The sequence below is a fragment of the Bos grunniens genome, chromosome 3 (assembly GCF_055505025.1).
Source record: "Bos grunniens cultivar Pamir isolate PY7600 chromosome 3, Bosgru_T2T1.0, whole genome shotgun sequence".
NCBI lineage: Eukaryota > Metazoa > Chordata > Mammalia > Artiodactyla > Bovidae > Bos > Bos grunniens.
In genome coordinates, this window is record NC_141167.1 from 77990786 (window position 1) to 78014175 (window position 23390).

General features: G+C 35.8%; 1 protein-coding gene across 8 annotated transcripts in view; it reads left to right on the forward strand.

The window, feature by feature from the left end:
- AGL (amylo-alpha-1,6-glucosidase and 4-alpha-glucanotransferase) overlaps window positions 1-16376 on the forward strand; it is a 97504-nt gene extending 81128 nt beyond the window's left edge. For all 8 annotated transcript variants that reach the window (XM_086391385.1, XM_086391388.1, XM_086391393.1 and 5 more), the window contains exons 28-34: window positions 854-989; window positions 2007-2119; window positions 2944-3155; window positions 4457-4554; window positions 6534-6621; window positions 6721-6854; window positions 13688-16376. In XM_086391385.1, the coding sequence (XP_086247511.1) occupies window positions 854-989; window positions 2007-2119; window positions 2944-3155; window positions 4457-4554; window positions 6534-6621; window positions 6721-6854; window positions 13688-13805 (899 nt within the window). In that variant the 3' untranslated portion in view covers window positions 13806-16376. The remainder of the gene's footprint in view (window positions 1-853; window positions 990-2006; window positions 2120-2943; window positions 3156-4456; window positions 4555-6533; window positions 6622-6720; window positions 6855-13687) is intronic.
- Window positions 16377-23390: the final 7014 nt, after the last annotated feature.

Below are 23390 nucleotides of genomic sequence, written 5' to 3' on the forward strand. Positions count from 1 at the left end.
ACTTGTGTACCTTTTTGTGTGCATTCTTATGACTTTGTGGCCAAATCTCAGAGATTTAGTCACTAAACATTGACTGTCCAGTTATTCAGTATCAAGTAAATTAAAAAGCTCTTTGCCTTTGTGTATCACTTGACAAACATTTTCCAAAAACTAGTACCTCTATTCCTAGTTCATGATAGAGGAAATAGGAACAGGAGGTAAAAGGAGCCTGCCCAAGGAGGTGCATCAGCCATCCATTAATAAACATAAGGGAAGCATTCAATCTCACCAGTACTCAAACAAATTTATATTAAAGTAGATCATTGTATATATATATACACCACGTCTTCTTTATCCATTCATCTGTTGGTGGGCATTTAGGTTGTTTTCATGTCTTGGCTATTGTAAATAGTGCTGCTATGAATATTAGGGTATCTTCTTGAATTGAATATATGTATCTTCTTGAATTATAGTTTTCATCTTTTCTGGATATATATCCAGGAGTGAAATTACTGGATCATATGGTAGTTCTATTTTTAGTTTTTTAAGGAATTTTCATACTGAAATGAGCCAGTGAACAGTTTTGAACATGAATGACATGACCTATCTTGTGTATTAAAAATATAGTGGCTGCACCAATTTACTTTCCCACCAGTATTTGTACATGGGTACCCTTTTATCCACATCCTCTCCAACATTTGTTATTTGTAGACTTTTTGATGATAGCCGTTCTGACAGGTATAACATGATACTTCATTGTAGTTTTGAGTTGCACATCTTCAACTTTTAAGGTATTACCAAATTGATCTCCAGAGTGATTTTCCTAATTTATTATATTCCTTTTAAATTTTATAAATGATTTATTTTTTTTTAGGTTTTAATATTACTGCAGGGGTTGATGAAGAAACAGGATTTGTTTATGGAGGAAATCGCTTCAATTGCGGTACCTGGATGGATAAAATGGGAGAAAGTGACAGAGCTAGAAACAAAGGAATCCCAGCCACTCCAAGGTAGTGTTTGTTTATAGTGTTTATATAATGATATCATTTGTAAAGTGATACACTTGTGGAATCTTTTATTCTATTAACCATGAAGTGTTCTTAAATCAGTCAACATTTTCCTTCCTTCCTCCCACTTCCCCTTCCCCGTACTCCTTTCTCTCCCCCAATATACACATACACAATCCTCTTGATATGTAATCAGGTAAAGCTATCTGTTCTCTTCTGGATGTTCTCATGGATTGATTCCCTACAAGCACCTCAAAGGAAAGTTTTATGATTCATTATCCCCATGGTTAAGACATTTCTTTATAACCTGAAGTATTTTCACTATTATAAATTTTTCATTATTATTATCTCTTGTAAATACAGAAAACAACCAGTTGTCCTGTCTTTTATGAAATCCTTTCACTGTCTAAATATTTTCCCCTTCATTTTTTAATCTTTTATCTCATCATTTCTCTTTATTATTTTAAGCTCTTACTACAGTATAAAGTCTAAGAAACTATTTTCTTATCCAAATTTTATCTTCAATCAGAAATGTCAAAAAAAATTGTTGAATAGAAGTTGTCATTATTTATTTTGCATGTTCTTTTTAAAAACCTATTTATTTTGACGAATTATTAGATCTTGAACTTCCCTTTCATTTTCCTTAAAAATGAGCTTTGAAATTATGATGCTTACCTTCTCTGGCTTTCTTTAGTCCTATATCCTATATTTTCTATCTTTTCTCTGGAATTCTGTCTCAATATTCTTTGATTCCTACTTCTGCCTTTTTCCAGAAGCTATCTCCTTTTACTCCATAATCTGTATTCTACTTCATAGAATTTTTTAAAAATAAGATGCTAAGCAATCCAAAAGTAATAAAAGGAGAAATTTCTTATATATGCCACACACTTCCTATAAAGTAAGGATTTTTATAGTCATTTTTATATTAGTTATATAATTCTTGAAAATTATTTTTTGAATGCCCTTTAAATAGTGCTTAAATTATTCATTGTACAGAATAAAATTTATTTTTAATTTTAGAGATGGATCTGCTGTGGAAATTGTGGGCCTGAGTAAATCTGCTGTTCGTTGGTTGCTGGAATTATCCCAAAAAAATATTTTTCCTTATCATTATGTTACAGTGAAACGACATGGTAAGCTATTTCTTTTGTTTCCAAAGAAAATCCAATGACTGTCTGTATGCTTAATCTACATGATCATCATGTGACTCAATGAACTAGTATTAGAAAACCCTTAAGATTAAAAGGAAAGACAAACCATTAATTTACTAGTATGAAAATTGTAACAAACCTGATTACTAACTATATTTTTATAGCAACTTTGAACTGACATATGAATAGCATCATACTTATTTTTTTTCCTTGATATGACTATGATCGGGTCAAGTTTTGGTGAACAGTTATGAAATCTTTACATTTTTTTTTTTCTGAAACAGTGCTGTGAATTAGAAATATAATTTAAGCCACATATGTAATTTAAAATTTTCTAGTACCTACATTTTAAAAAGTTAAAAGAAACAGGTGAAATTAATTAATGATTATATTTTCATTAACTTAGTATATATCAAATATTATTTCAACATGTAATCACTATGAAATTATTCATGACTGTTTTACATTCTTTTGAGGGGTACTGTGTCTTAGAAATATAGTATATATTTTACATTTCTAGCACCTCTCAATTCAGACTAGCCTCCTTTCAAGTGCTAAATAAAGATAATTTTATCAATAGTAAGAGTGACCCAAACAAATGATCTGGGATCATTTATTGGAGTCTAATCCTTTTTCAATAATACAGTGAAAGATAATTTTTAATTTCTGGCTAGTGTCCTTCAAATGACCCTGACACTTTCCAAAAAAGTGTATAATTTATTGACTAAATATTACTCTTCAGCTTTAATTAAATGTTTGAGTTTCTCTGAATGCTTAAAACTGCCAGGTCTTTTATAATGTTTCAGGAAAGCTGGTGAGAGTCTCATATGATGAATGGAACAGAAAAATACAAGAGAACTTTGAAAAGTTATTTTATGTGTCAGAAGACCCTTCAGATGTCAATGAAAAGCATCCTAACCTGGTGCACAAGCGGGGCATATACAAAGACAGCTATGGAGCATCAAGCCCTTGGTGTGACTACCAGCTCAGGCCTAATTTTACCATAGCAATGGTTGTGGTGAGTGATTTGCTTTGTTCTTTTCAAATTTCAAAAATGTTATGATAGGGTTTATTTAGTTCTTTATTCTCATTTGTTCTCAAATTCATTGAATTTGTTTAAAAATGAGTTATTTACTAGCTAGTTTTATATGGTCTTTTCTCACATCCATGTACTAACCAGGCCCAACCCTACTTAGCTTCCGAGATCAGAGGAGATCAGGTGCATTCAGAGTGGTATGGTCATAGACCATATGGTCTTTTCTAATGAATAAAGCATAACACCCTTAACTATAACATTTGATGTAAAAAAATAGAAAATAATGGGTGATGACTAACGAAGTTCTCAGTGTTTTTACATCATAACATATAGAAAATGATGATTTTTAAAAAAGGAAAATGATGATATTTGTACAACACACTGGGTGAAATGGATTAGGTTGCTGCCAGATCCACCCGCTTCAGTGAGCCCCAGACCCCACCCGGCTGTGGGGAAAGCTGAGGGCGTCTGTTTCTCAGCACACCTGTGCCACGCCTCGGCTCACTAGTTGGAAACATCTGGACTAATGAACTAATATGAGTAGCTTCAATTCACATTCTGCTTTTTGCTGTTGTTGTATTGCTCTATTTAGTTCTGTCTACTCAAGAATGCTTGACTCTCCTTTTTTATCTATACTTTAGTCTAAAAATAAAGTACAGTAAAACAGAGAAGGTATGTGTTCAACATCTGTGTCCGGATGTTCCCACCTTGTCAAAAAGAGTATTAAATATTGTATTATTAATTACAGTAGAATAAAAAATACAAAAGTACATAAAGGTAGCTTTGGTTCAGTGTGCATTGATTTTATTTAACATTTAAATTTAATGTGGATTTTTAGTCACTTAGTCATCTTTCTCTCCTCCTCTATATCACAAGCAAATGTGCTCATGCTATTCCAGTACATATCCTTCTGTGTTTCATTATGACACTAAAAGCAAAAAATGAGTTCCAGGTGAACTTAAAGGAAGATAATGTAAATCTTGTGTTCTGCCTTCATTGGCGCTATGGCAACTTCCTTTTGGAACTAGTAAACTTTCTTAAAGTGACACAAGAAAACAATCACCCCAAACAGCTTTCCTAACCTCTAAGGCCAAGATCAGTGCTTCTGAGTCAGCCTGATAGAATTAGGTCTGATTAGACATCTACACTCGATCTTCTGGACCTGCACTGTATTTTTAAAGTTTTCATTATTTTCCAGGTTTATAGTTTTTTTTTTTTTCTAATGTGTGTAGACACTAATTCTGTGATCTCAAAAAGTTTGTATATTTGTTAACACTCATTAGGCCCCTGAGCTCTTTACTACCCAAAAAGCATGGAAGGCCTTGGAGATTGCAGAAAAAAAATTGCTTGGTCCTCTTGGCATGAAAACTTTGGATCCAGAGTAAGTTATAAGTATTAAGAATGTAGTTCATATTATATTTAATGTATAATTATACTTAATTATATTAATATTGGCATGAAAACTGTGAATTCAGAGTAAGTCAAAATATGGGTGTTAAGAATGGTGTTGCTATTTTATTTCATCAAGTCATAATTTTTGCTTATCAATTAAATTTCTAAAGTTGCATTCAAACTGAATTTTGAAAAATACCTTCTATATCTTCATTAAGGGGCTCCCCTACTGGCTCAGTGGTAAACAACCCACCTGCCAGTGCAGGAGATGTGAGCCCCGATCCCTGGGTCAGGAAGATCCCCTGAGAAGGACACCAACCCACTCCAGTAGTCCCATGGACAGAGGAGCCTAGGGGGCTACAGTCCATGGGGAAACAAAGAGTCAGACACAACTTAGCAACTAAACACCAACAACATCTTCAATAATCATTAATGTTCAAAGTGGGCTTGTCCTAAATTCAATAATCAATAAAATAATTTTGACTTTATAAAACTAAGGTGTCATATGAATATTTTCTAATGCCTATTTTTTCTGATCATAAAAGTCGTATATGATTATTATGAACATTGGAAGCATAGATGTATTGTTTCCTCAGAGACAATATTTTAGAAGTTGTTACTCCTAGTAGTTCCTCCTATAATTCTAAATAGTATGTGTTTGTAGCTATTTCTTGATTCCTTTAAATATTAGATGTTATTTGCTTACTTCTTGTGATGACAGATCACATCACTTCTTTTGATGACAGATTTAACTGTGTCGTTACCTCGCCCTGAACCCTTTCCATTTTCTCTAAGTAATTACATCACTGTTTTTATTTAAGCCAACAAATAATTTTGTTTCTATGATTAAATGTTTATCTCATTTTTCATTTCTTTTCTTTTCCAATTTTTTTTTTCTTGAGTTTATAATGATGTTTATATTTTCCTTCTACTGTTTTGCTTTAAAATTTGATGCCCATCATCATTTGCTTTCTGTTTCATATGTGAGAGATCCCCATTTTGTTGTAGCCTTACCTTTGTAGATTTTTCCTAACGTATTGTTTACTCATTTTACTCTTGAGATGCAAAATTTTATATGTGTGAACTTATCTGCATTCTAAAGTATTCTCAATGTTTTCAGAGGTGGTAAGAACCACTGATCAGAACTAAAACCCACAGAAAAAACATACTTATGTGATAAGGTCTATCTATCTCACTAAAAGAAAAAATGGAATAATTTAATTAAAGAAAGTATAGATAACTATCTTGTATTAAATATTGCAGTGTCTGTAACTTTGTTTAGTTTGTAAATATGTGTAAATTATTTTAAGTTGCTATTTATAATCTGGTAATCTACCAATTTTACTTAATTTTAAAATAACTTAATGGAGAAGTTTAAAAAACAGCCTTTCCAATATATAATAATTGGTAAAACTTTATCATTAATGTTCACTAATTCAAATTATTATGTGTATATTTTAATTGTTATAAGTATAGGGGCTTCCCTTGTGGCTCAGACAGTAAGGAATCCGCTTGCAATGCAGGAAACCCAGATTCGATCCCTGGGTCGAGAAGATAATGCTGAAGAAGGGAATGGTTACCCATTCCAGTATTCTTGCCTGGAGAATTCCATAGACAGAGGAGCCTGGCGGGCTACAGTCCATGGGGTCGCAAAGAGTCGACTACAACTAAGCGACTAAGCACAAGTGAAATAATTAACTTTAACCAATATTTAGTGTCTCTTTGGAAGCAAGATATCTGAATATTTTATATTTTTTGTATTAGGTATTAAGCATTTGTTAATCGTCCCCTAACACATTCTGAACTCAGTATATACTAATTTAGGGTTAGGTGGATGATGAGCTTTAGTCTATAGGTTGGAAGATAAAATAATTTTATTATTTCTTACCTTTTCCATTAGGAAATTTTTCTAATGCTTTTTATATAATGTCTGATCTTTTTTTAACCTAAATTTCAATCATTTTGCAGTGATATGGTTTACTGTGGAACTTATGACAATGCCTTAGACAATGACAACTATAATCTTGCTAAAGGTTTCAATTACCACCAAGGACCTGTAAGAATTTCTTTTTATTTCTTTGAGTTTTCAATTTGTTATTTTTCAAAGAATTTTAGATATTCACAGCTCCTTTCTCTTCACTTTTAAATTTTTCAGGAGTGGTTGTGGCCTGTTGGGTATTTTCTTCGTGCAAAATTGTACTTTTCCAGATTGATGGGTCCAGAGACTACTGCAAAAACTATATTTTTGGTTAAAAATGTCCTTTCTCGACATTATGTTCATCTTGAGAGGTAAGTCATCAGAGCATGTAATTTCTGAAACTAGTGTTTAGTGCTTAAACTTAAATTGAAGAAAGTAAGGAAAACCATTCAGGTATGACCTAAATCAAATCCCTTACGATTATATAGTGGAAGTGACAAATAGATTCAAGGGATTAGCTCTGATAGAGTGCCTAAAGAACTATGGACAGAGGCTCATGACATTGTACAGGAGACAGGGATCAAAACCATCCCAAGAAAAAGAAATGCAAAAAAGCAAAATGGCTGCTTGAGGAGGCCTTACAAATAGCTGTGAAAAAAAGAGAAGCAAAAAGGAAAGATATACCCATTTGAATGCAGAGTTCCAAAGAATAGCAAGGAGAGATAAGAAAGCCTTCCTCAGTGATCAGTACAAAGAAATAGAGGAGATCTCCTCAAGAAAATTAGAGATACCAAAGGAACATTTCATGCAAAGATGTGCACAATAAAGGACAGAAATGGTATGGACCTAACAGAAGCAGAAGATATTAAGAAGAGGTGGCAAGAATATACAGAAGAACTGTACAAAAAAGATCTTCATGACCCAGATAATCATGATGGCGTGATCACTCACCTAGAGCCAGACATCCTGGAATGTGAAGTCAAGTGGCCTTAGGAAGCATCACTAAGAACAAAGCTAGTGAAGGTGATGGAATTCCAGTTGAGCTACTTCAAATCCTAACAGATGATGCTGTGAAAGTTCTGCACTCAGTATGCCAGCAAATTTGGAAAACTCAGCAGTGGCATCAGGACCGGGAAAGGTCAGTTTTCATTCCAATCCCAAAGAAAGGCAATGCCAAAGAATGCTCAAACTACCACACAATTGCACTCTTCTCACATGCTAGTAAATAATGATCAAAATTCTCCAAGCCAGTCTTCAACAGTACGTGAACCGTGAAATTCCAGATGTTCAAGCTGGATTTAGAAAAGGCAGAGGAACCAGAGATCAAATTGCCAACATCCGTTGGATCATTGAAAAAGCAAGAGAGTTCCAGAAAAACATCTACTTCTGCTTTAATGACTGTGCCAAAGCCTTTGACTGTGTGGATCACAATAAACTGTGGAAAATTCTTAAAGAGTTGGGAATACCAGACCACCTGACCTGCCTCTTGAAAAATCTGTATGCGGGTCAGGAAGCAACACTTAGGACTGGACATGGAGCAACAGACCGGTTCCAAATTGTGAAAGGAGTCCATCAAGGCTGTATATAATCACCCTGCTTATTTAACTTATATGCAGAGTACATCATGAGAAATGCTGGGCTGGATGAAGCACACACTGAAATCAAGATTGCCGGGAGAAATATCAATAACCTCAGATATGCAGATGACACCATGCTTATGGCAGAAAGTGAAGAAGACCTAAAGAACCTCTTGATGAAAATGAAAGAGGAGAGTGAAAAAGTTGGCTTAAAGCTCAACATTCAGAAAACTGAGATCATGGCATCTGGTCCCAACACTTCATGGCAAATAGATGGGGAAACAGTGGAAACAGTGACAGACTTTATTTTGGGGGGCTCCAAAATCGCTGTAGATGGTGACTGCAGCCATGAAATTAAAACACACTTGCTCCTTGGAAGGAAAGTTATGACCAACCTAGACAGCATATTAAAAAACAGAGACATTACTTTGCCAACAAAGATCCGTCTAGTCAAAACTATGGTTTTTCCAGTGGTCATGTATGGATGTGAGAGTTGGACTATAAAGAAAGCTAAGCACCGAAGAATTGATGCTTTTGAACTATGGTGTTAGAGAAGACTTGAGAGTCCCTTGCACTGCATATAGATCTAACCAATCCACCCTAAAGGAAACCAGTCCTTTTTATTCACTGGAAGAACTGATGCCGAAGCTGAAACTCCAATACTTTGGCCACCTGATGCAAAGAACTGACTCATTTGAAAAGTCCCTGATGCTGGGAAAGATTGAAGGCGGGAGGAGAAGGAGACACAAATGAGATGGTTGGGTGGCATCATGGACTCAATGGACATGCCTTTGAGTAAACTCCAGGAGTTGGTAATGGACAGGGAGGTCTGGCGAGCTGCAGTCCATGGGGTCACAAAGAGTCGGACGCGACTAAGCAACTGAACTTAACTGAATGCTTAGTCAATTCATTAGCTATTAAGTAAATGGCATTTCCATAATATTTCTGTATATTCTATACATCACAATGAAATTTGAAAGCTTTACTCTTTAACACAAGTTCTATGTAATTTTCACCTTATTTTAATTATTTTAGATTGTTATTTAAACACGATATTGCATGATTAGTATGAGGGGGAAAAGCCTTTGGTTTTTAAAATTTATCTAATAGTTTTTGATATGGTTAGCACAGGATATATACAAAAACTAAAGGTTTAGGCTTGGCCTTTTGAGTTCACCTATTTAAACATATATTGATAAATGTTTTCATAAATGGTTTTATAATATTACAATTAAAATATCAGTGTTGGTGTTTTGAGTGTTTTAAAGCCATTTGTCATGTCCTTTGTCTGAACTATTAGCAGATAAATAGTATCGGAGTTATGTGCCTTTTTGGATGATATAACTCGGTCTTAATTTTACAAATTCTAGATTAAACCTAGATATATGTACATCTTATATGATGTACATATATCATATTTATAATATGCATGAGCAACATAGATTTTATCTCCTCTACTACAGGAACACATGGGGCTTCCATCTATCACCATGAATGTTGTCAAAATTGTTTTTTCAAAGTTATTTTCATTAGCTTAAATACAGTCACAGAAATGGAGAAGGCAATGGCACCCCACTCCAGTACTCTTGCCTGGAAAATCCCATGGACGGAGGAGCCTGGTAGGCTGCGGTCCATGGGGTCATGAAGAGTCAGACACAGCTGAGCGACTTCACTTTCACTTTTCACTTTCATGCCTTGGAGAAGGAAATGGCAACCCACTCCAGTGTTCTTGCCTGGAGAATCCCAGGGACGGCAGAGTGTGGTGGGCTGCCGTCCATGGGGTTGCACAGAGTCGGACACAACTGAAGCGACTTAGCAGCAGCAGCAGCAGTCACAGAAACTTTAGTCCTGTCACACTTCTACCTCATCTAGAGATTAAGTCTGAAGTCTTTGTAATGTAAACGTTCTTATGTTCTGACCTTTATTGCACCACAATATTTCCCAATATTTGCATTACTTTTCTTTCTTCCCTTTTTTCCATGAGTAAGAATATGTTGTACTGAAGAGATGATCTACTTTTGCCTATAATCCCATCCCTCCTCCCTGTTCCACATCCTTGTCAAAAGATTATCCTTACTTGATATTCCACTTGATCCTTCCTTCCTAAGCTATGAAGATACCTGTCAGCCTACCCTAAAATAAAGTCCCTTCATACTGTTCCTACTTCAAGCTTTGTTTTATCATTCTGTTTTCTTTTCAGGATCCACATTTTCTATATGATTAGTTTTTTTTGTTTGTTTGTTTGCTTGCTGACACCAGTTCAGTTATCACCACATGCAAGCTGGCTTTTGTTTTGCTCTCACCACTCTGGTGAAGCCACTCAAGAAGATCCTTTCTGGTTCCCAGATCCTATGACTTCCTCTCAGTTCTCTTCTTCGACTGGCTATCTCGTTGCTTTTCTCTATTCATGAAAAACCTATGCTAGCCATAGCATTAAATTTCCCTTGTTAACCTAATAACAGTAGCAATTATAATAATAGCAAATAATATTTATTGAGTACTTAGTATCTTCAGACATTGTTCTAAATGCATTCATATAACATTACTCATTTCATCCAAAAAGCTATATAAGATAGCTACTATAATTGTTTTCCGAGCATCACATCTCCCCTTAGTAGCTGCGTGGCTATGGTCAAGTTATTTAATTTCTCTAAGCCTCTGTTTCCTCATCTATTTAAGGTATGTGCTGGTGTTGTTTTGAGGATTGATTTATTAGTATGTATAACATGGACAAGATACTAACTCAGATATGAGCTACTATCTCCATTTTATAATGTAAGCTTAGAAAGTTAAGTAATTTATACACAGTCAAATGGCAAGTAATTTGGTAGAGCTCTTGTTAAACTCCAGGCAATGTGGTTTCACGGACTGCGCTCTTAACCAATACACAATTGGCTCTATTTGCTGTTTTTCTGGCTTTGCTTTCTGGAACCTAAAAGCACATTCATTGTCCAAAAAAATCTATCCTTGATCTTTTCTTTTCTGTCTACTTGTCTTCTGTTATATTTCACGTAGTCTCACATCTTCACTCTTCAGGTAATTTTGAACTTTCATAAACTCCTCTTCTACTTTTCAGCTACTTAATAAACTTCTTAGCTTGAATGTCCTTCTGCCATCACTCATTTTCTCTCAGTTTTTTTTCCTATGCTTCCCATCTTTGTTACAGTATTACCATTATTCATGGTCTGCAAGCTCAGACACCCCAGGTTCTTTTTAACTTTACTTCATTACCTCTCCAGAACATCCAGATAGTGGTCAAGACTTGATTCTAGCTCTCCTGCTTTTAATAACCCACCGTCTTCCTTTCTTTGGCCAGTGCCTAGTCTGTAACTCATAATCTTTTCTCTGGACTAGGCAATTAGCTTCCATATTTCCACTCTTCTTCTCCATTTTGTCTTATCACCCCAAGCAAGCTCAATCTTGTTGACATGTAACTCTCACAATTTTAATCTTATGTTTAAAAATATTTAGCAGTTCCCCACCGGTTACAGAATGAAATCCAAATTCCTTAGTTTCCACAATTTTTTCTCCAGCTACCTTTCCATTTTTATTTCTTGCTGTTTCCTATAGCTACTTTTATGTCCATTAGCTTTAACTATGAGCTTTGGATTAAAATTCTGTCCTTGCTGCTAATTTTCATGTGTGACTTTCAGCAAGTTACTTAACGTCTCTGAAATAAATTTCTTCATCTATAAAATGGGAATAATAATATCTCATTACTTGTCAAGATTAAATGAAAAGATAGAACAAAAATATTTGTCACAAATCAAGAAATGGTTTCACCTAAAGTATATTATTACTTTTTAAATTTTCTATAGAATCTGTAATAATGTCAGTATTCTCATTTTTGATGTTGATAAGTTGTATTTTCCTTTTTTTCCTGATCTGCCTGACTTATCTGCTTATCAATTTTATTGGTCTTCTTAAAGAACCAGCTTTTGAGTTCATCAAATTTTTTTCATATTATTCAATTTTTATTTCATTGATTTCTATGCTAATTTTTATTATTCTCTTCTACTTATTTTAGATTTATTTGTCTTTTTCTGTTTTTTTCAAGGTGTAAGTTGAGGTCATTGATTTAAAGACTTTTCTTCTTTTCTAGTATAGGTACTTAGTGCTAAATTTCCTTCTATGTACCAAATTAACAATACCCCAAAGTTCTGATGTGTTATGTTTTTTTAATTCAGTTGAAAATACTTTCTGTTTTCCCTTTAGCTTCTTCTTTGACTCATAGGTTATTTATAAAGGTGTTATTTAGTTTTCAAATATTTAGGAATTTTCCAGAGATGTTTCTATAACTGATTTCAAAGTTAATTCTGTTGTGGTCAAAAAATGTATTTTATATGACTAATCTTTCTAAACTTATTGATACTTATTTTATAACTCAAAATATGTTCTAACTAGGTCACTAAACTGCAAGTAGAAAAGTGTACCTTCTGTTATCATTGGATCGTGGTATGGTTTAGGCGCTTAAGTTATGTCCAACTCTTGCAACCCCATGGACTGTAGCCCCGCCAGGCTCCTCTGTCCATGGGATTCTCCAGGCAAGAATACTGGAGTGGACTTCCATTTCCTTCTCCAGGGGATCTTCCCAACCCATGGACAGAACCCGGGTCTCCTGTGTTGCAGGCAGTCTTTACCAACTGAGCTACAAGGGAAGCCACGACACTGGATGGGGTGTTCTTAAAATGTCAACTAGGTTGATGAGTGTTAGTCACTCAGTTGTGTCTGACTCTGTGATCCCATGGACTGTGGCCTCCGGGGCTCCTCTGTCCATGGAATTTTCCAGGCAGGAATACTGGAGTGGGTTGCCATTTCCTTCTCCAAGGGATCTTCCTGACCCAATGATTGAACCCCAGTCTCCTGCATTACAGGCCAGTGTTGTACAAAATACTTACAGATTTTCTGTCTACTTGTTCTGTGAGTTACCTAGAAAGGTAACATTTTATTTTACAGTTATGGATTTGCCTATTTCTCCTTGAAGTTCTATGTGTTTCTGTTCTAGAAGAATAGCAATGATACCTACACATAGGGTTGCTGTTAGTATTAACTGAGATAATGTACATAAAGCACTAGTATTAGAACATAGTAAATGTACAATAAATATCAACTGTACTATTATTCAGGAAAATGAGAAATTTGTATAGAAATTTGGATTGTTTTTAATTGGCATTTTTTTCTAATCATTTTCCTAATCATTTCCTAATCATTTTTTCCTTCATCATTTCATGTTCATTTTATAATTTTGTCAAGATCAAACATAATACATTCATTAATTACAATTTGAGTCTCATAAACTTACTCTAAAAGAAATAAAATTAAGCCTGAGAGGATGTTTATCTCTATACTTACATTACTTATAATGGTAGTGTCCTGTTTTTGATACTTAAAGGGACTCCTTTGTAATTGAAAGTCTTAAATCCTAAAGATTGAATGTCAAAGAATAATTTCAGTCTAAATTCTTTATACATAATCTTTAGTATAGCCTGTTTTATTTTGTAGTAAATGGGTACATATGATTGTTTTCTAAAAGAGAAGGCAAAATCACCAGCTATATAGCCTATTTTATTAACCCAACAAGATATATGTTTGATTATATCTCATAAAATGGCTCTTCTTTCTTTAAGATCCCCTTGGAAAGGACTTCCAGAGCTGACCAACGAGAATGGCCAATACTGCCCTTTCAGCTGTGAAACACAAGCCTGGTCAATTGCTGCTGTTCTTGAAATACTCTATGACTTATAGTTAGTTGACTCATGCATATATCTTAAGTATGCAACCAGTTGTATTGTTGAATGCAGTTATAATGTAATGTAAATGCTTTATATGCACATGCTAAAGTCATTTTTTTAATCTCATTCATATAATATTGATGCCCTAATAGATAAGACTATAAAGCATTGGTTTTGCTAATGTAGTTTTTGATTTGAGTAAGAAAAAAAATTATCACTACCAATGGAATGTTTGTCTTTTGAATTCAAGAAGTATTCCTCAGATGTCTAGAAATAAATAATTTGAAAGCCAGAGTTTGAAAAAGAAAAATCATGTAATATTCCTTTCATGCATAAGTGAAATGAAATATGAGAATGTAATAATGAAAGAAATGGAGAAGTATCTTTAAATGGTGGTATATATTTTCTTCAGTAACAGTATATACTGAATAAGCTGTGGTTAATTAATCTTCTCAACCTTTTATTAATAGTTTATCTGCTGCTGCTAAGTCGCTTCAGTCATGTCTGACTCTGTGCGACCCCATGGACGGCAGCCCACCAGGCTCCCCCATCCCCGGGACTCTCCAGGCAAGAACGCTGGAGTGGGTTGCCAATTCCTTCTCCAATGCATGAAAGTGAAAAGTGAAAGTGAAGTCGCTCAGTCATGTCCAACTCTTCGCGACCCCATGGATTGCAGCCTACCAGGCTCCTCCATCCATGGGATTTTCCAGGCGAGAGTACTGGAGTGGGTTGCCATTGCCTTCTCCAATAGTGTATCTAGCACCTTCCAAATTGCATTCAGAAGATATTAATGAATATGGAATCATGGAAATGTCCACCTACAATATATGTTTGTAAGTGAAGCACAGATGTTTATAATGTGCTTTTATTTTTTTCACTGATAGTGTAATATGTTTTTAATACAACGAATTTCAACAGTATATTTAACATATATTTAATTGTGCTAATGATGCATAGGCTATATGAAAAAATCACAAAGTATTAGAAATTTATTTTCTAAGAAAATTTTTATGAAATTAGTCTTGAGTTCCACTTTCCTACTTTGAGATGGTTTACATTTTCATAATGCAAACCTTCAGACATATTTATGAGAATTTTAAAGAAAAAGGTACTATATTAATTTTCTAAAAATAACTCTTTTTAGTTTGTGTATAAAAGTGTATTATATTGGTTTCCTGTTAACTGAAAACTGTTGACAAGTTTAGCATGGAGAACAAGCTTAAAATAGAGATATGAATTCAGCAGTTATCTTGACTCCAGTAAAGTCACTTGAATAGCTTTTCATGTGATTTGAAGATAGCTTAAATCTGGAAAAGTCATAAAAGAAAAAAGACTTTTAACATTTGTATGATTTGACATTTTTAATATTACTTATTTTCTAGATGATTTTTTTTAATTATCTCTTTTTGTCTCAAGAAGGCACAATTAGATCATTATACTTTCAGCTGAAGGAAAATAGTTGCAAAAATCCATTTCATTATTCAGTTGTAATATTTATAGTTAAAATAGTGGTACAATAACACTTTTCTCACCTAGAAGTCATATGCCCAACTCCCTTAACTATGAGGAAGGAGTGAAAATATTGAAAAACAAGTAAGCTAAAACTTCTGGGTAATAAAAATATAAAAATGTTTCAGATGCCAAATACCCATGTTCAACCCTACGTTAGTGTTAACTGGCTTGGTTTTCTGGTTTCCCAACCTAAAGCAGATTGACTTCTACATAACTTCTTCATTGATTTCCAAGTTTTCCTTCCTTCTTCATTGTTCAATGTCTGACCTCTAGTTAGAAAAATGACCTTCCTTGAGAGGGAGAACCATTAGTTATCAAAGATTCACATAGTTCTGTTGTAATTAAACTTCTATATTAAAAGTGGTAAGAAAAGTAACTAAAGACCAACATTAAATCTGTTTTTAAAAAAAGCAAGAAGCAATGGCTGGCTGATGGTTAAATGTGATAAATAAGTAAATGAGTAAATTAATCTTAATAAATAAATAATAACAAACTTACAATTTTCAAAACATAGCCATATTGGGTTATCTATGGTAGGGCAAATATCCACCTCACCAGTACATTTTTACGATATCACATTACACTAGAAAATTAAGCAATTCATATTTTTATTAGGAATGTTAATGAAAGAATGTTATTATAATCTGCATGGCCTATTTTAAAGCTTAAGAAGCATGTTACACATTATTTTATCAAAGATTGTTAAAATAATATTAATAGCTTTAGACTTTAGAGGAATAAATGTTGTTTGACTAAAAAACATTTCAATAGAATACTTCATTCCTGTGTGGTGTTGAATGAGGTACCATTATATCACATACTGAGAATGGTTCTGTGCCCTGATTCTTAATTAATTCCGATCAGTCTTACTCTTTTACTTGAGAAGTTTGCCAGTTTAACCAGTATGCTGTGATAATTTAATATGTTTCACAGATAACTGAGGAGACATGAGACCTGTCATCCTGTCCATGAACGTATGTAATGCATTTCTGATATGTCTTCACCTGCTCTGTCTATAGGCAAATGTCACTTTTATGTCTGTGCCAAGAAAATAAAAATCTTTTCTAAAGGACTGTATTTTGCATTTATTATTTAGCAGTTAACTAATTTGTTGGTGCTTACTACTACCACTTATTCAGGACTTGCTTATTTTGGGTGCTTTATCTTTTTGCAGTATGTATGGAAACAAAGACAGGAGGAAGAATTTTAGGCTGTTTGCTAATTTATTTAATTAGCTATGTTGAAATTAGGAGCAAAGTGAACTCTTGATGTATAAATTGACCTATGTTGAGCATGTTAGCAGCTATACATACTCCAGGTATTTCTTGGAATCTTTTTCACTACTGTGAATTTTTTACCTTTCATGAGTATGAGTGAATTGGTCAAACTTGCCAAACTTATTTATAGAAATCTTCAATGCACCAAAATAATAAACTCATGCTTAAGTTGCTCAATTCAGGGGTTGTTTTTCCATTTGTATAAGACTTGCACTATTAAATGGTACTGATACTTTGTCATTTGGGCAGTTTTTTCCAAATATATATTTCTTAGCATATCTGGTATTGGGTTTGTCAGCTACAAATTGGCACTTAGCAAGAGCATTGCCAATGACAAGGCATCTGCCATCTGCCTCTACAGAGACTGAACCCCACGCTGCTGTAGCTGTTGACCTTCAACACCCCCTGAGGGAGTTCAGGGTGGAGTGAGGCACTCTGTGCTCCAGGGAATCTGGTGGGACAGGTCTTTAGATAGTTGGATGCTTTTAGGAACAGATTCTATGATCTCAATCCTTGCATATCTAGAGAAGCACTAAATCCCTTCATGGTGACATCAGACCCTCAGGACTAACAAAAAACCTTTTGTAAATTGAGTGCTTCATGGTATTGAACTCCCCCTTCACCAAAACCTTATACATTGACTTTCCCCACTGCTGCTTTGGAGCAGTCTTCTCTCAGAGCCATCTGAGATGCTGCCTCCCAGGCTGCAGTCCTCATTTTGCCCCAAATAAAACCTAACTCACAACTCTCCAGTTGTACATCTTTTTTAGTCGACAGGTTAGAGGTTTTTTGTTTAACTTACAGAAACTTTCATTTTTATTTAATTAGATATTTTAGTGTTTTTATCTTTGTGAACTCTTCTGTCTCTTCAAAATTTAACTGAACTTTTAATCAACTCAATAATAAACTTATATTTCTGTGTTATATTCTGATTTTATATTTATGTATTTACAGCAGCATACAGTATGACGTGAAACTGTAGGTGTTTTTTCTCTAAATTGTTATATCCAAGCTCATGAATTGGATTTCATTTGTAGTGATTCTTTTTTAAATTATTGAATTTTTTACTTTATAATAGGATGTACTTTCTGGGATATCTGATTAAAGTTTTCTGTGTTCACTCATTTAACTAATGTAATTTTTGTTTTAATATTTATTAGAGCTTTTTCTCACCATCTTTGTCACTAATCCCCTGCTCTTTTTTTTAGAATCTTGTTTTCTATACTTACCTGTTTGTTTTTTTCCATGTCCAAAAAGTTTTCTCTTACCATTTTTACTAAATTTACAACCATACTGTAAGTTAATTTGATAGGAACTGACATTTACAGTATTTAATCTTCTAAGAAATAGAGTGTCTGCATTTATTCCATTTTTTTAGATTGCTGAAATTCCTCCTAATTTTTGTTGTTGCCAATTAGAATGAAAAAACTCAGATTAAACACTCATGAGCTTCTACCATATAATAGCAATTTTATATTAGAAGTATTTTACCCATCTTATATATAAGAATATTACTAAAGCATCTTGCCCTAAGTCACACAACTCGTAAGATACTGGACCAGAACTCACTCTTGATCTTCCTACTCTAAACATTTTTTCAAAGATCCTCAAAACTGAAGTTTTGTGTGCTCACTTTCATGCTTGCCACCATCTATCCATAGGTCAAGATATAGCTATTATCAGTTGTCCACATGATTATGGAAATCATTAGATCTTGTTCTGCTTGGATCTAGATATATTCTCTTATTATCCTAGGCAGGGGACTTCCCTCATAGCTCAGTTGGTAAAGAATCTGCCTGCCGTGAGGAAACCCAGGTTCGATACCTGGGTCGGGAAGATGCCCTGGAGAAGGAAATGGCAACCCACTCCAGTATTCTTGAGCCTGGAGAATCTCATGGACAGAGGAGCCTGACAGGCTACAGTCCATGGAGTCTCAAGAGTCGGATATGACTTAGGGACTAAACCACATAGTCAGGATAATATCAGGGCTTCCCTTGTGGCTCAGCTGATAAAGAATCCACCTGCAATGCGGGAGACCTGGGTTCGATCCCTGGGTTGGGAAGATCCCCCGGAGAAGAAAAAGGCTACCTACTCCAGTATTCTGGCCTGGAGAATTTCATGGTGTATAGTCCATGGGGTCACAATGAGTCAGATATAACTGAGCAACTTTCACTTTCAGATATACTCCCTTATTATCCTAGTCAGGTAATACATTTGACGCCCTGGTCAAAATGTGTCTGCAACAGTTTGCATTGATAGGATAACTAATATGTTACTTTCAGGACCAGCCCAACAACGAACCAATCTGAGGGAGCAGTGCCACAGAAGAATAAAGAAAAAGAAGACTCAGAAATAAAGTGGGGATCGGGGCTGATGCCATTCTCAGGCAAAAGCCCAGATCCTAATCCTTGCATGCCTTTTATTGTTAAACTCTACTTCCTTATTTGTGCTCTAGAGATATCTGTTCTTTACGATCTCAGATTGGGGATAAAGATATACAATGCACAGTCCTCAATGTCAAACCTTCAGGCCTTTCATGACTTTGTTTAGCCCTTCGGTTCAGTTCAGTTCAGTTCAGTCACTCAGTCATGTCTGACTCTTTGCAACCCCATGAATCGCAGCACACAAGGCCTCCCTGTCCATCACCAACTCCTGGAGTTCACTCAGACTCACATCCATCGAGTCAGCGAAGCCATCCAGCCATCTCATCCTCGGTCGTCCCCTTCTCCTCCTGCCCCCAATCCCTCCCAGCATCAGAGTCTTTTCCAATGAGTCAACTCTTCGCATGAGGTGGCCAAAGTACTGGAGTTTCAGCTTCACATCATTCCTTCCAAAGAAATCCCAGGACTGATCTCCTTCAGAATGGACTGGTTGGATCTCCTTGCAGTCCAAGGGACTCTCAAGAGTCTTCTCCAACACCACAGTTCAAAAGCATCAATTCTTCAGTGCTCAGCTTTCTTCACAGTCTAACTCTCACATCCATACGTGACCACAGGAAAAACCATAGCCTTGACTAGATGGACCTTTGTTGGCAAAGTAATGTCTCCACTTTTGAATATGGTATCTAGGTTGGTCATAACTTTTCTTCCAAGGAGTAAGCATCTTAATTTCATGGCTGCAGTCACCATCTGCAGTGATTTTGGAGCCCCCCAAAATAAAGTCTGACACCATTTCCTCTATTTCCCCATCTGTTTCCCATGAAGTGATGGGACCAGATGCAATGATCTTCATTTTCTGAATGTTGAGCTTTAAGCCAACTTTTTCACTCTCCTCTTTCACTTTCATCAAGAGGCTTTTTAGTTCCTCTTCCCTTTCTGCCCTAAGGGTGGTGTCATCTGCATATCTGAGGTTATTGATATTTCTCCTGGCAATCTTGATTCCAGCTTGTGCTTCTTCCAGTCCAGCGTTTCTCATGATGTACTCTGCATATAAGTTAAATAAGCAGGGTGACAATATACAGCCTTGATGTACTCCTTTCCCTATTTGGGACCAGTCTGTTGTTCCATGTCCAGTTCTAACTGTTGCTTCCTGACCTGCATATAGGTTTGTCAAGAGGCAGGTCAGGTGGTCTGGTATTCCCATCTCTTTCAGAATTTTCCACAGTTTATTGTGATCCACACAGTCAAAGGCTTTGGCATAGTCAATAAAGCAGAAATAGATGTTTTTCTGGAACTCTCTTGCTTTTTCCATGATCCAGCAGATGTTGGCAATTTGATCTCTGGTTCCTCTGCCTTTTCTAAAACCAGCTTGAACATCACGTATTGCTGAAGCCGGGCTTGGAGAATTTTGAGCATTACTTTACTAGCGTGTGAGATGAGATGAGTGCAATTGTGCGGTAGTTTGAGCATTCTTTGGCATTGCCTTTCTTTGGGATTGGAATGAAAGCTGACTTTTTCCAGTCCTGTGGCCACTGCTGAGTTTTCCAAATTTGCTGGCATATTGAGTGCAGCAGTTTCACAGCATCATCTTTCAGGATTTGCAGTAGCTCAACTGGAATTCCATCACCTCCACTAGCTTTGTTTGTAGTGATGCTTTCTAAGGCCCACTTGACTTCGCATTCCAGGATGTCTGGCTCTAGGTGAGTGATCACACCATCATGATTATCTTGGTCATGAAGATCTTTTTTGTACAGTTCTTCTGTGTATTCTTGCCACGTCTTCTTAATATTTTCTGCTTCTGTTAGGTCCATACCATTTCTGTCCTTTATTGTGCACATCTTTGCATGAAATATTCCCTTGGTATCTCTAATTTTCTTGAAGAGATCTCTAGTCTTTCCCATTCTGTTGTTTTCCTCTATTTCTTTGCATTGATCGCTGAGGAAGGCTTTCTTATCTCTCCTTGCTATTCTTTGAAACTCTGCATTCAGATGTTTATATCTTTCCTTTTCTCCTTTGCTTTTCACTTCTCTTCTTTTCATAGCTATTTGTAAGACTTCCCCAGACAGTCATTCTGCTTTTTTGCATTTCTTTTCCATGGGGATGGTCTTGATCCCTGTCTCCTGTACAATGTCACGAACCTCCATCCATAGTTCATCAGGCACTCTATCTATCAGATCTAGTCCCTTAAATCTATTTCTCACTTCCACTGTATAATCATAAGGGATTTGATTTAGGTCATACCTGAATGGTCTAGTGGTTTTCCTTACTTTCTTCAATTTAAGTCTGAATTTGGCAATGAGGAGTTCATGATTGGAGCCACAGTCAGCTCCTGGTCTTGTTTTTGTTGACTGTATAGAGCTTCTCCATCTTTGGCTGCAAAGAATATAATCAATCTGATTTCAGTGTTGGCCATCTGGTGATGTCCATGTGTAGAGTCTTCTATTGTGTTGTTGGAAGAGGGTCTGACACAGTGTGGTCCACTGAGAAGGGAATGGCAAACCACTTCAGTATTCTTGCCTTGAGAACCCCATGAACAGTATGAAAAGGCAAAATGATAGGATACTGAAAGAGGAACTCCCCAGGTCAGTAGGTGCCCAATATGCTACTGGAGATCAGTGGAGAAATAACTCCAGAAAGAATGAAGGGATGGAGCCAAAGCAAAAACAGTACCCAGCTGTGGATGTGACTGGTGATAGAAGCAAGGTCTGATGCTGTAAAGAGCAATATTGCATAGGAACCTGGAGTGTCAGGTCCATGAATCAAGGCAAATTGAAAGTGGTCCAACAGGAGATGGCAAGAGTGAACATCGACATTCTAGGAATCAGCGAACTAAAATGGACTGGAATGGGTGAGTTTAACTCAGATGACCATTATATCTACTACTGCAGGCAGGAATCCCTTAGAAGAAATGGAGTAGCCATCATGGTCAACAAAAGAGTCCAAAATGCAGAACTTGGATGCAATCTCAAAAATGACAGAATGATCTCTGTTCGTTTCCAAGGCAAACCATTCAGTATCACAGTAATTAATCCAAGTCTATGCCCCGACCAGTAACGCTGAAGAAGCTGAAGTTGAACTGTTCTATGAAGACCTACAAGACCTTTTAGAACTAACACCCAAAAAAGATGTCCTTTTCATTATAGGGGACTGGAATGCAAAAGGAGGAAATCAAGAAACACCTGGAGTAACAGGCAAATTTGGCCTTGGAATACGGAATGAAGCAGGGAAAAGACTAATAGAGTTTTGCCAAGAAAATGCACTGGTCATAGCCTTTCAGTTAGTGACACCCATTTTTCAGCAACTCTCTCAAGGCTCTGGTTACGGGAACACTCACTAATGGTTTTCCATCAGTCACATCAGTACTTCAGCATCTTGTTTTTAAGATGTCTTTCCATGATGTACTTTTTACTGCTCCCAGCCCTTTGCCTGGGGGTGATAAGAAAGTCATTCTTATTTTTCAAAGATGCCCTGTTAATTATAGTACAGGCCTGTGCATAGCATGCTGCTGTTGCTGCTGCTGCTGCTGCTGATTCCCTACATGTTAGTGGCTCAGTATTCAGACTCAAAGTGCCTGAGTTAGCTTACGAAACTTGGATTAAGTTGTAAATGTGAGTGTCTTTTTTTTTGTTTGTTTATTTTTATTTTTTAATTTTATTTTATTTTTAAACTTTACATAATTGTATTAGTTTTGCCAAATATCAAAATGAATCCGCCACAGGTATACATGTGTTCCCCATCCTGAACCCTCCTCCCTCCTCCCTCAATGTGAGTGTCTTACTAAAGTGAGACAGAAAATTCAAAGGCAACAGGAAACTTAAGAGATGGCCAATTGTCAAAGTTGGTACATGAGAATTTTGGTGAAAGGAAGCAAGTTATATCTATGGAAGTCCACTAACAAATGTGGTTCTTAATGATGCAGGTGCTAGTGTTAATGTATTTATTGTAACTGATATGTTTTGGAAGTACAAAACTAAGCACTAGATGTCTTTTCTTAGAACACTAAGGAGAAGTGCTCCAAAAATAATTCATCTTTGCCACATCACACTCAATAAATTGCAGTCTTCACTTACCTGCCTAGGCTCTCATCTATTCCCCACTTTGCATTTGCATTCTTGTCTTGTCCTTAGACCAACGTAATAATTTCTTGATTGGTCACACCATACTTTATCCCTCAGAGAACTGAGAAAAACCTTTCTTGAACACTGAGTATATCCCACCACTGCTCAGAGGATGTTTGAGATACTCTAATAATTGGCTCCAATCTCATCCCAGTTTTGTTAAAATGTTTCTTTGCTCTTTCCAAAGCTGATTACTTGCTTCTCTGAGTCTTTGCATTTTCAGCTGTTAAAAACAAGGATGATGGTAATACCTACCTTGCAGGATAGAAAGGATTCATGAAGGCAGCTCATAATACATTAGAATTAAGTTTGA